Below are 14,011 nucleotides of genomic sequence, written 5' to 3'. Positions count from 1 at the left end.
ACTAAAACCAGAAATGGAAGTAGATATTTTGTTTTGAAACCAGGAAGTCTCACTGTGTTGTCCAGGCTGGACTAGAACTTTTGGATTCAAGAAATCCTCTTGCTTCTGCCTCTTTAGTAGCTACAAGCATGTATCACCATACCTGTGTTGGAAAGGAAATGCTAATGTCAAGTCTACAGAAATAAAACATGTAACAAAAGAAAAGGTTCCATTGGAGACCAACAAACTGGATTACTTAGATGAAGTAGACAGGTCCTTAGGAACACAAAACTTAGGAAGACTGAATTTCAAAGATATTGATAGCATGAGCAGATCTGTAAATAGAAAGTGGATTGGCTAAGTACTAAAAATATCAATCTGGAAGAGAAAATCAGTACAGCAAATTTGACAGGATATTTAAAGAAGAAACTAGACCAATCCTTCTCAAACTTTTCCAAAATAACCAAAAAGTTACGTCCTAACTTATTCTGTGAAACCATCACCCTATAAAATACTCAGCAAAATACACCACAAGAAAAGAAAACTACCAGAGCATGCTGTTACATGTCTATAATCCCAGTGGTTGGGAGACAGATGTAGAAGAATCAAAATCAAAATATGTCAGCTTAAGTCATATGGTGAGACCCTGTTTCAAAGAACTGAGGGTGAGAATAAATCTTAGTGGAGAGGCATTTACTTAGCACGAACAAGGTCCTTGATTCAATCCCCAGCCTCAAGAAGGAAGGGGGTAAGGAGGAAAGAAGGGGAGATGACAGAAAGCAGAAGAAAGGCAAGAAGGCAGGCTGTAGACTGATTGATATGCCTTATAAATATTCATATAAGAATTGTTTTGTGGGCTGGTGAGATGGCTCAGCAGTTAAGAGCACTGACTGCTCTTCCAGAGGTCCTGAGTTCAAATCCCAGCAACCACATGGTGGCTCACAACCACCCATAATGAGATCTGAAGACAGTTACAGTGTACTTCCATATAATAAATGAATAAAATCTTTTAAAAAAAGAATTGTTTTGTTTTTTCCAAGACAAAGTCTCACTGTGTATCCCCAGGTGTCCTGGAACTCACTATATAGACCAGGCTGGTCTCAGACTCCCAGAGAGCTGCCTGTCTCTGCCTCCCAAGTCCTGGAATTAAAGCCACGTGCCACTATGCCCAGCTGGTATAAGAATTGTTAACAAAATTTTAGCAAAACAAATTCAGCAGCATGATTGAAAAAAAACACTCTGCATAATGGCCAACTGGTATTTACTGCTGGAATACACGATAATTCAACCCATGTAAATTGGTTACTAGAATATACTGCATTGATTTTAAAAAAGCAAAATCTTACATAATCATCTGAGTTGAGGCAAAAATTTATGAAGTTTAGCATTGTTTTATGACTTTGAAATTAAGTTCAGCTGTTCAATACTTAAAGACCAAGAAGAAATGAAAACTACCCCATTGTGCGAGGGACCACATATGAAAAGCTTAGCAGACATTATACTTGATGCTGTGTTTTCCCTGTAAGATGTGCGTGGGGGGGGGAGGGGGACAATGATGACTGCTTTTGCCACTTCAGCATGGTACTGAGCCTTACACATCAGGTGCGTCCTCTACCTCTGAACAAAAACCCCAGCTCTCACGGTGCCATTTGTACCTTCTCTACTCTGCCAAATTCCCTAAAAGACGGACTTTTGGTTTCTAGTTGAGTTTGCCAATAGGAGCACCAGTAACAGATCAGAGAAGAATGAAGGGTCAGGTTTATGAACTGTGCCTTCCCCAGTCTCTTCTGTTTTCATAGGGACTGTGCCATGCCTTGAAGCTTGCCTACAGACCACCCACACCTTGGTAAACTGCTCCCTTCTTAAATTCTCCTCTCCAGATCATTACATTGATATAATCCAGTTTCCCGTTGGGATCCTAGAAGAAGGAGAGAAATGAGGGAAGGAGGTTTGCCTTGCTCTAGAATCTAGCCCTAAGTATTCTATACAGTAACTTGATCTTTCTGGAGTTCTGAGAATGGTTCTCTTTCAACCGGGTGATGACAGATTAAAAGGCAAGCCAAAATACCAGTGGTACTGGCTAGTTTTGTGTCAACTTGACGCAGGCTGGAGTTATCACAGAGAAAGGAGCTTCAGTTGGGGAAATGCCTCCAGGAGATCCAGCTGTAAGGCATTTTCTCAATTAGTGATCAAGGGGGGAGGGCCCCTTGTGGGTGGTGCCATCTCTGGGCTGGTAGTCTTGGGTTCTATAAGAGAGTAGGCTGAGAAAGCCAGGGGAGGCAAGCCAGTAAAGAACATCCCTCCATGGCCTCTGCATCAGCTCCTGCTTCCTGATCTGCTTGAGTTCCAGTCCTGACTTCCTTGGTGATGAACAGCAATGTGGAAGTGTAAGCTGAATAAACCCTTTCCTCCTCAACTTGCTTCTTGGTCATGATGTTTGTGCAGGAATAGAAAACCTGACTAAGACACCAGCCAAGAATTTCAAAAGTTCCTAACCATTCCCTTGGCTTGGACAGCTCATTTAACTCAGCCATGCTACCAGCCATGCAGCCAGCCAGACCAGTAGCTGGGAGCAGACATCTACTTAGAACAATGAAGGTTGGGCTGTTGGTTCTGGGTTCTGTAAGAAAGCAGGCTTGAGCAAGCCTCAAAGAGCAAGCTGGTAAGCGGCACTCCTCCATGGCTTATACTTCTCTTTCTGCCACCAGTTCTTGCCCTATCTTCCTTTGAAGATGGACTGTAGCACAGAGGTGTAAACAACATAACTGCTTCCCTTCCCAGGTTGCTTTCGATCAAGATGATTTATCACAGCAATAGAAACCATCACTAAGACAACATTCGTTTAAATTTGATCTTCCATGAGGAGCCCAGGCTAGCAGTTTTTACTTCCCATCCCAGTAGTATCCATGGCTCAGTGCCAGGCATTTTACATGGTGTGAAGGCACACACATGTCTGATTGCCTTGCTGATCATTACAGATTAAGAGTGAAATGTCCCTAACAGGCTTGTGTCCCCAGTTGGTAGTGTGGTTTGGGGAAGTTTTGGACTCCTTAGAGAAGAACCTTGAACCTTCCACCCTGGCTCCATCTTATTCCCATTTCTCTGTTTCTAGCATGTGAGGAGCCCAAGGCACACCCCTGGCTGCCATGCCTTCCCTGTGCACATTTCTGTCCCACCCTCATTATAGACCACGCCCTCTAAACTGAGACAAAAGAAACCCATTCTCCCTTAAGTTATTTTTGTCGTATATTTCCTTACAACATCAAGTGAAACAACTAATACAACCAGTGATCTGTGGATGTGACGACTTTCAGAGATGTGGCCCCATCTCTGGCAGAAAGTAATCCTATGTGAAGCTCTGGCAGATAGTCTGGGCTTCCCAGCATTCTCCATGTTTCCATCTCTGCTACTTACCTGAAAGTGGCTTCAGAAGGAGGCATCCATGCCCCTTGGGCTTCAATCTGAGGCAGATTATTACCTATTTCCTTGTACTAGAAAGCTGGCTAATTTATGGCTGACAGGAGCATCTCAAACCCCAGTGGTTCTTTAGATTAAGTAATGGCTTCTACCTTGATGTAATAGCTCACTCAGACATTCCCCCAGACCTTCTGGGGTAAGGGCTTTGTTATCGCTGTCTCTCTTGTTTGCAGCTGGGGCTCTAACTCAGGGCCTTGACCTCTCTAAACAGGTGCACTCATGCTGAGCCACATGTCCAATCTTAGGTCCTGGTTTTAAATGCCAACCTAGCCTTGGTATGACACACCAACAAGAAACCAAGACAAGGACAATGGTGCCATGGGATCTCATTGGACAGATAACAGGGTGGCCCCTTTCCTCCCGGTCCCTGCTACTCTTTCCATGGCAGGCATGTTAGGTACGTCGGCAGGCATGTGATGTTCTTTTCTTCCTTCTCTAAAGGCCCCACACCAGCAGCCCTGAAAAGCCCTTCTCTGAGTTTTCCCACCCAGCCTGGTTCCACAGTGGATTCATCAGTATTCCAGGAGAACTTTGCTTTCTTTTTCTTCCCTTCTCTCAATCTTTTTTTAATCCTCTAGTTCAGGCAATTAGCTCTACAAATATTAGCTGCAATCAAGGTCTAGCACATGTGGTAATTTCCCCTCTAATAAATCAATCAATTCTTTCTATGAAGTGTTTTTCCCCCTCTCACAGTCATTAGAGAATTACAATGCGACTTGAAGATCACCAGCAACTTGAATTAGTCAAGGAGTGTCAATCAAACTTGCCAGAGTTTGCTTTAGAGATAAGAAAAATAAAATAGATTTACAAAGGCCTCTTGTCTTAGAATAGCGAGCTTCTCAGACCCTTGTTGAATTTCTCTTAGAGAGGTCCTGGACCACTATGTCCAGATGGTAGAAAATAGAAACCAATACTACCAACGATAGCGTGCCGAGCTTTGCATTAATCAACAAACTGATCATTGGAGCAACCAATATGCAGAGTGGTGTGATATGCTTCCATAGAAAAGAAACAATGGGAATAAGCAAGAGGACACGTTTTAGCCCCAGAGAGAATTAAGCATCCCTAGACTGCTCCCCAGAGCTGGACTAGGGGGCTCCAGGGAGTGTAAGGCATGAGGCTGGGAGAGAGAATCTAGCAGCGCATTCTTCATGTTATTTCATGAAAGTGTTCGGATGAGAACATAGTTTTCCGCTTAGGGATTATGTGAGCATCACCAGTGTGGGCCAGCCCACCATGTTCATAAATCTACAAAATGAGTGGCAGAGAAAAGTATTGATCTAGTGGGGAACCCAAAATCTGTCCCGTTACGACCCAGGCTAACCTCTGTTTTATACTCTGCATGGGATTGAGGGATGGGTACCACACATAGAAAGACTTTAATCCTCCTCTTCTTCCTTCCTTCTTTCTCTCCCCCTTCCCCTCTCTCTCAAGGCAGCTGAATTAGCAAGAGAAGAGGCTGGGATGCTTGTATTGGAAGTCGAAATGGCCTACGATTGTGTTCTCTCCTCCCTAGTTCTCTAGTCGATGGAAAATTATATCATCATCCAGCACCTGAAAGGGGTCACGGGGGAGAGGGTGAGGCCTGGTTCCATTTTCTTAATGTCACCAAATGTTAAAATGAAAAGAAGTGAAGGTTTCAGTAGGATCCTTGCTGAAAACTTGCTGACATTAATGACTCAAATTCTCAGAGGGACTGCAAGGAAAATGGTGTCATCACTGTCATTCAAGCCATTTAAGATGAGATTTCAAAAGAAGGCTGTCAGTATAATGACTGCCAGGTTCCATTATATCATCCTCAGAGGGCGGATCACACTACTATGCAGTCTGTGGGTGGTTGGCATTAACAAATGAAAGGAAATGGCACAGGGAAGAGGTGAGGTGGGCGTGGGTCCCAATGGGAGCAGCCTTCCATGACCAGGATCCATCACTATTGCAGATAGTACCCGGGGGCAGACGCAACTCATCGCACCTGTGGGGACAGTCAGAGGAACCCGTGCACATGGTACAGAAGGAATGTGCAAAGGCTGGAGCTATAGATCTCTGTGCCTGTTTATTAATTTATCAGGAGAATATTCCTCCCTAGCAACCAGGATGAGGACAGTCCTCTGGCTGTGTGCACTCCAGCGCTAAGAAGCCTGGCTAATAATCAGAGGGGAGTTAAGTGGCGAGTGAACAAGGGCAGCAGCATGCAGCCTTGACATTGTAATCCTGGGGTGGTTCGGTGTGAAAGCCACCCTAAAATCAAACAGATCTGAGCCTTAGGTGAGGTGAGTGTTTTAAAAACCTCTGCAAAATGATTCCAATGAGCAGACAAACTGAGCACCTCTCGGGTAGAACAAAGGGCTTGACTTTAGGCAAGCAATCTAAATTTGTTCAGTAAAGACAACATTTTACTACTGTTGTTTTATTAAAAAGAGGACATCTTAACACATAGTAGGAAGGATATGATTTGGGGATGAGGCATGGACTCACTGTGCTGTGTTTATTTTCTGTGTCTCCACACACAGGAATCTCTTCCTTGTGGAAGGAGGCAACCCTAAAGGGTTAAAAAAACAAAAATGGTTTCTCCATCTTTGGTCCGAGTCTTACGTGGTGGCTAGTGACTCTAGTCACTGAAAAATTATATCCTTATCCAGCACCTGAAAGGGGTCACGGGGAGGGGGAGGGCTAGGCCTGGTCCCATTTTCTTAGACACCTTTGGCAGGTCTTTGGCTTATTAAACCGCTGTCCTGCGCTAATTATTCCTCTCTTTCCACATCCTTTCTGAGAAGGTGTTAATAGAACTGATTACGGTGCAACTTCTTCCCCTAGGCTTAAAAGATGTTCTGGGTTTTGGTTTGTTTGTTTTTGTTTTTGTTTTTGTTTTTCCCAGTTACCAAGTGTGTTGACTGAATAAGCTCAGTTATATCTAGATGCTCGCAGACTAATGTTTTGAGGATAAGTGAACACATATCCTCAGGTAAGTGAGCGTTAACCAGGATCTCTGGGTTCCCCTCTTTTTGCTCTGATGACTGGCACCCTGAATCCAACAGAGAATTCCGTGGTGGGCCCAGTTATCTGAGAGGAGCTCTCTGTTAGGAATCAAATTGCATACAAGATAAGGCCTTACTTATGTTTTAAAGCCTTATTGTCTGTGCCCGTGTGGATCTTTTATGTCAGTTTTTCTGTGGCTATGCTGGATGCGGTCTCCTCTGGTCAGAGGGAGTGTTGGCGTACCTTAACCAGTCTACATTTAGTTGTCTATCCTCACGAGTCAGGGGCTAGAAGTTCCGAAAGAGCACAGCTGTGCCAGGAACAGTTCAAGACTGGGAGCCCGAAGTTCCCTTCTAACTATGCATAGCAAAGACACTCATCTACGGCTCAGAGTAAAATTAATCAGCCGCACGTTTCCTTAAAGCTGTAATCTTACAGGTGGGTGAAGACAATAGAAATTAGCACACGCACATGGTCTGGGTCACACAGGCGGTTCTGTTTGCAGGTATTTGTATCCTCCAGAGACCTGAGCTATACAAATAGCAATGGACAACCCTGCCCTGGTACTTCCGACCCAACCCAGCTGAAGCACTTCCCTCTCTTCAAGGTTAGCACTTTGCTGTAGAATAACATAAAGCACGGGACCCTGTTAATAAGTTCAATGTGTTCTTGATCTCTCTAGCCTCAACCTCTCTATCTGTATGGTGGAGTATGATCAGCAGCGGTGGCGGCAGCGGCGGCGGCGGCGGGGGAGGCGGAGGCGGCGGCGGCAGCACACTTGCTATAGTACTTGTAAGAGTTAAATAACAGATGAAATGTTTAACAAAGAATGGGAGTCAAGCTTGTACTGAAAGTCAGAGCCAAGCATAGCATGAGATGCACAACTACTCAGGAAACAATCTCTCTCTTGGAGAGAGAGAGAGAGAGAGAGAGAGAGAGAGAGAGAGAGAGAGAGAGAGAGAGAGAGAGAGAACATACACAGAGAGACAGAAAGAACACAGAGACAGAAAGAAAGAAAGAAGAGGAGGGGAGTGAGGGAGTGAGGGGGAGGGGGAGAGGGAGGAGAAGGAGAACATACACAGAGACAGAAAGAACACAGAGACAGACAGATGGAACACAGAGAGGGAGAGAGACAGACAGACAGACCACAGAGACAGAAAAAGGGACAGAGACAGAGAATCTGAACACACAGGCAGACCAACAGAGACAGAGAGACAGAAAGGGCCCTTTTATTTTTTTTTTTCATAAGGAGGCTCACTGGGCACCCAGGGTTAAGAAGTAGTCAATGGATTCCACACTTGAATTTTCAGGACTTAATTCCTAAACCAAATACATGTTGCTACATAATATCGTTCTGATCTTTGTCTCTTGTCTCTCAAACAGCTATTTTCCCTGGAGACCAGCTCTTCAGCGGTGGTTTCTGATCACAGTGCTTCCTTCCAAGTCAGTGCTCTTACCTTTATACATTCGGCTGCTTCTTGGACCCACAACTGGGCTCCCTTGCTATCATACTGAAACAGCCAAATGCTTTCAAATAAAAGCATTTATAAATGTACACATTTGCAACTATATCTCAGTGTTTCTGTGCCTGGAAAAGAATTTGAATCACATTCTAAGTAGGAAATGTGGGCGTGGGGGAATTGGGGTCGAAGAGGTCAGGCCTGTGTAGCTCTGGGATCTTCATGTCTATATCAGATGCAATGCGATGCCATGGTTCACCTAAGTAAAATGAAACATTTAAAAATCGATTAATTATTATTACCTGTGCCAAAGCTCCCATTCTCCCACCGCTGAGAGCCAACAAAACCCAGAAATAAAATCTCATCAATACCTGAATGTCTCACATTGCTGCAAACTTACCGTAAGAGCCAAGGCTTCAACTCACCCAATCAGACAACAGACTCGGGAGGGCCGGCTTCTCTCAAGTTACAAGGAGGACTCCATCTGTTACCCTAGACCTTTCTTAGTAAGTGACATGAGAGGGGACCGTGCAGGCAGTTTGGAAGAGTTTTATTTTACAAACTCTCAATCCAAAGATTTCTGTTTAAGGAAAGCAGCAGAAGAGGAACAAAGCCCGCTGTGGGTGAGGAAGGACGCTTCGGGGACTGGCGTTCTGCCTGGTGGATCCACTGTAAGGAAGGACAGTGTTTTTCAGCTGCTGTGATAAATGCAGCCTACGGGGCAGTCTCTTCTTGATGCTCACAAAGGTCTTTGTTTTAAAGCTTGTCTTCACCGAAGCCTTTTCTCGTCATGCCAAGCCAGCAGAAGAAGATCATCTTTTGCACGGCTGGCGTACTGAACTTTCTCTGTGCACTTGGAGTGGTGACGGCGGTGGGCACCCCACTGTGGGTCAAAGCCACTATCCTCTGCAAAACAGGGGCTCTGCTTGTCAACGCGTCAGGGAAGGAGCTGGACAAGTTCATGGGCGAGATGCAGTATGGCCTTTTCCACGGAGAAGGCGTAAGGCAGTGTGGGTTAGGAGCAAGGCCTTTCCGGTTCTCGTGTAAGTAACACTTCCATCTGAATTACTTGACACTTTCTGAACGTTCTTCCAGCTGTGGCAAAGACAGGAAGAGGATCTTGCCCATTTATTAGGACTCTAAGCAACTTTTTTTTGCTCTTGTTTTCTTTTTTTCTTTTTTTTTCTCCCTTATTTTGGTTTTTATTATTAATTTTTTATTTTTGCTATTTTTGCTATGATCATATATATTTATTTAATTGCTATGATTTTAAGCTCTTTGAAAGGGTAACCCTTTAAAGAGTCTGACAAGATGACTACCGTTAAGGTACGTGATGCCAAGGTGATTCTTGGTACCTTCATGATGGGATCAGAAAACCAAGTTCCCCAAGTTGACCTCTGACATCCATATACACACTATGGCACTCTCACACATACTTGAGCACATGCGTGTGCATCTCTCTCTGTCTCTGTCTCTCTATGTCTCTCTCTCTCTCTCTCTCTGTGTGTGTGTGTGTGTGTGTGTGTGTGTGTGTGTGTGTGTGAATTTTCAAAATTGAAAGCAGAACCCTCAAGATTCTTAAGTATTACTAATAATATAAAACATTCTGGCATCTTTGTTAAAGAAAGACAGTACCTGAGAAAATAGGAACTCTGTAAGGAATGATCTTTGTGCCTTTTGTCCTTTAAAAGGGGACCAGTTTACTTGCATTTCCATTGGCCCATGACTGTGTTTCTTACCTGCCCCACACTGCTAGAACCCTGGCTGTTGATTTAATAACATCTGTTTTCGTATTTAACCAATTTGGAATTATTTGCCTACAAAATTTTTAAAGTGATCTGCTGAGAAATGCACACCAACAGTACATAAAACCTGACTGACCTTCAAATATGGCAGGGAGTAGGAGATATTTTCTGTCATTATTTGTACAAAATGGGAGTGCTATCTGGAGTATTTATAACATGCTTATCTTGAGATGAGAAGTTTTTGGTTTTTTTTAAAAGCTACCATGAGAATGGGCAACTCATTAAATGAAAATTAATAAACAGTCATTTGTTGTATCTCTCACTACACACACCCAGAACTTATTATTATTTCAAAGGGCTGGTTTGGAGCAATCTTATGAAGACACAGTCAGTAAATTACTGTATAAATCACTCCTCAGGAAAAGGAGACTCCCAATTGAGGCATTAAAATGAATTATTATTTTGCCTGCGCTTCTTTTCTGCTCTAGTATAGGTAGAAGGTGAAATTAATTGAATTTATTATTAACATATGCAGTGTCTAATTAAATTTCAGCTCTGGCCCATTTATATTTCTGCAACACTCCTTATATCTTCTAAGCAGTCATTTGGCAGTAACCTTCAACTCGTGTAGGTTACAAAGTGATATGAATTATCATAGGGCTCCAGAAAATCCCCAAGAATTAGCCTTCAGCTTTTCAAGAAATGATCATCAGCTAGATTTGTGAAGTGGACACACCTCCATTCTCTGAAGGGCTTTAATTCCTTCTGATAACTGAGCTCTGAGAGTCGCTCAGCTTTGTTGGAGGTGGGGGTAGGAGGGAGAACGGAGCAGAATACTGTGTGCTTTGCAACTGCATTAAAAAATAAAACAGGAAAACAGATGAGATGATTTCACTGTGAGTCACCAGCAGCTAAAGCCTGGGTAAAGCTTCTCACAAAGGAATACAGACAAAGGCGGGATGACAGGGAGTGTTCCAGAGGCCCGGTGTTTATCTCAGTGAATAGGAGGTAAAGGTGACTTCTGCCACAGGATGGGTTTCAAAGCGGCAACAAGATGTTTTCTTAGCACTTACTGTATAGTCGCTAGCTACTTCACACGCTTTATCTCGCTTGCCTTCACAATCCAGAGCCATGTGTGTCCTTGTGGTTCAGTACATGATTTATGGGCTGTGTCTCTTATGCTGGCCTTACACGGGAAGTTCTTCTAATCAAGTGCTCATTTGCCTGCGATCTATGAGGATCATCAGAGCTGAGCAAGGTTTTGACAATACCATGGCCTGCCTCACAAATTACATTGGCCTTCTTGCTACTCTGTATATTTCTCCCTAGCCAGGTGAAGAAAAGCCTATAGTGTGTGTGTGTGTGTGTGTGTGTGTGTGTGTGTGTGTGTGTGTGTGTTCTGTAATGATAGACCTTCCTATAATGTAGCATATACATATTAAGTACACACAGAATAATACATGGAAATATACATATCAAAAATTCATTTATCTTGTCGAATCCCAGAGAAATATACTAATAATGTCATTTTTTTCTGCCTAAGTAAACAATAACAACTCTTTCAATATAACATGAAGGAATGTTGGGGAGACTGTGTAATATATAAACCCAGTGAAATTCTCAAAGAGAACACTGCTTATCTAAATACTGTGTTGAGACTCCCTATTAACATGCTTTTGAAACACTCTGCGCTTCTGAAGCCCAGACTCCCACCACAGTGTAGCATCGTCTCATTCATGGTGCCATCCCTACAATGCCAATAGTGTTACATCAACTTGCTTAAAAGAAGAGAACCTTCGGATACGTTCTCTTAACGGTAGAGTGGCTGCCCCATTAATATAAAACAGTAAGTGGCCCAAGGCTGTCTTCTCAATTGAAGCTTCCTTTGAGCAATGACAGTGGCCTCCAGAGACCGTAGAGAGGTGTTCCTTTCCCGCCATTTCTACAGCCCAAATAAAAATTTGAAAGCAATCACTCCCAGAACAGCCCCCTTCCTCACTGTTTCCTTTGAAAGTCGCCAAGCAAATACTGGGATTCAGAGGAAAGCTCCTGTATAGGAGCAAGGGAAAAGATAATTTAACAAAGTATCAATTATTTCAGGATTAGTTGTCTTATTACTGTCAGTTGCTATAGACCTAGATTTCAATTCTATTGGATTTTTACCTGTATTTTGTTTGCCTAGGTTTCTTGGGGGGAGGGGGGTTCACTGGAGTTTAAATGCCAGGGACCTTGCACGTGATGGGCAAGTGCTATGTCACTGGGCCATGGCCCTTGCTGCTTAGATCACCATTGGCCCATAGAGTTACGATTGTAAGCCCTAGTAGCCATATTAAACATTAAAAAAAAAAAAGCGAAAGTCACCTAATAATTTTCTTTAACTATGACATCCAGAATTTATTTATGTAAACATATAATCTACATAAAAAACGATGGAAATGTTTTGCCTCTTTCTTGGTGCGGTCTTGCAATTCTAGCGCATGTTTATAAGGCACACTAATTAAGATTGGCCACATTCAAGTGCTCATTTTAATGCTACTTTATTGTACAGTATGGATCTAGATGGAGATGTACTCTGAATAAATTGGCTATTGGCAATGTCCATATTTTAAATGACTTTTTCCTTGGCTCTGTTGGATGAGTCTATGTGTGAGATTTTTATGTGCAATGTTTCTGTCACTTTTAAAGCCTATATACATAGATATTGACAGGCATGAGGATAAAGAATGAACAAGAAGAAGAGTTTGGCAATGCTGTATGTTTGTTCCTATTAAATGTTCCCTACTGACCATTCTATCTCTTTTAATTACAGCGCAGCCCTGCTCTGTTAGGATGCAAAGTTATGCTGGGAAAACTTCTGCCTCATTTATTTTGGCTGATTCTCATCTATCTATGGGTCAGTGGTTCATTTACTAGAGGTCACTAGCTTTTCTGCCAAGACCATGGATTCATTCATTATAACGAGCGGATGTTTGACTTTGACATAGCTCTTCATCATATGTCACCTGTAAAATTTCAATGACAGTGTTTAAACAGCAAGTGCAGAAGTCATCAAGATAGAAACTGCCACTTTTGAGCCCTTCCTGGCCCTTCCTGGCCCTGCCTGCCCTGTGTGTGTGTGTGTGTGTGTGTGTGTGTGTGTGTGTGTGTGTGTGTTTCTGTTTTGTTGGTTTGAAACACTGCAGAACATTATCAAAACATGATATTCAAGAATCATATGGTATCAATCATTCCTAGATACACAGATTTGTTCATTGCCAACACAGTTCAATGAGCTGGTAAAAAAAAAAACATATGGAGTTTTGTGGGGTTTTTTTTTAATGTGAAAAAAATAGAATTTAACCAAACATGTATTCCAGCTTCCAACTTTAGTCATACTTTGAAAGCATTTTAATTTGGGCTCCATGATTGAAAATTTGTAAAAGCCTTGACAGAGGCAGTGTATTTCATATTTTGGGAAAGTAGAGATTCTTTACCAAATTAGGTATAAGACCCAGATAGTATAGGGGATGTTGAAATTATTTCTGTGAATGAGAAGGTGACTTCTTGAGCACATTGTGGTATAGAATAGTGGAGACTTGGGATGCTGTGAACAGGAATGAGCCTTGACACTACCTCCTACAAGTGTGTCTCGTTCCTTCTGCTGGCCCATCCTGGCCCATCTGGGCTCCCCACACTCTCTAAGGCTTTCTTGTGAATGTCCTTCTAATGAAACCTTGCCCCATCTCTTCCCTTCCTCTGCTCACAGCCTGTGTGGATGCTGACATGAGGAGACGTGTCTGGGAAAGAAACGTGCGTGGCTTATCTCTGTTTTCCTTATGGGAGGAAGGAACCCATCACCCCATTTGCCCAGAAAGCACAGGTCTCCTGTCTTTCACTTCGGAGATGCTTCATCTAGACACATTCCCCAATGAAACAGTCTAGGAAACACAGACCGTCTTCTCCGTGCAATCAATAGTAATTAACGGAACAAACTCGAGAAGGTTTTCAGTTCTCTCAGCTGCACAGCCTACTATCCTTCCTCAGTCTTGCTGTTGGTTCCTCTGCCTTTCCCAGCGCCTGTATTATACAGATTTGGGCACACACACATTTCTGCTCTGCATGGAGAGCCTAATCCCAGAGGACAGGGGTACAGAGTACTCATGACTGTATGAAACAGAGTGTAGCACAAAGAAGGATTCACAACTGCTTAATAATTGACTCTACTGTAATCAAGCATCCCACACTGGAGGTGAATTTCCACCACTGGCTAAAGCTCAGGTGCTCGGTATTCTGATCACTGTCTTCTTCTTCTTCTTCTTCTTCTTCTTCTTCTTCTTCTTCTTCTTCTTCTTCTTCTTCTTCTTCTTCTTCTTCTTCTTCTTCTTCTTCTTCTTC

The 14,011-nt window shown here is 43.0% G+C and overlaps 1 protein-coding gene across 3 annotated transcripts in view; it reads left to right on the top strand.

Annotated features, from left to right (window-relative positions):
- The first annotated feature begins 8,511 nt into the window (after positions 1–8,511).
- Positions 8,512–14,011, top strand: part of Clrn1 (clarin 1) — a 34,242-nt gene continuing 28,742 nt past the window's right edge. For 2 of the 3 annotated variants that reach the window (XM_021196781.1, XM_021196780.1), the window contains exon 1: positions 8,512–8,935. In XM_021196781.1, the coding sequence (XP_021052440.1) occupies positions 8,683–8,935 (253 nt within the window). In that variant the 5' untranslated portion in view covers positions 8,512–8,682. Of the gene's footprint in view, positions 8,940–14,011 lie in introns of all 3 variants that reach the window. The other variant, XM_021196779.1, reaches the window with a different exon arrangement.

The sequence above is a fragment of the Mus pahari genome, chromosome 4 (assembly GCF_900095145.1).
Source record: "Mus pahari chromosome 4, PAHARI_EIJ_v1.1, whole genome shotgun sequence".
NCBI classification, from domain to species: domain Eukaryota; kingdom Metazoa; phylum Chordata; class Mammalia; order Rodentia; family Muridae; genus Mus; species Mus pahari.
Note: the sequence above shows the minus strand (reverse complement) of the source record. Positions and strands in the feature narration are given on the sequence as shown.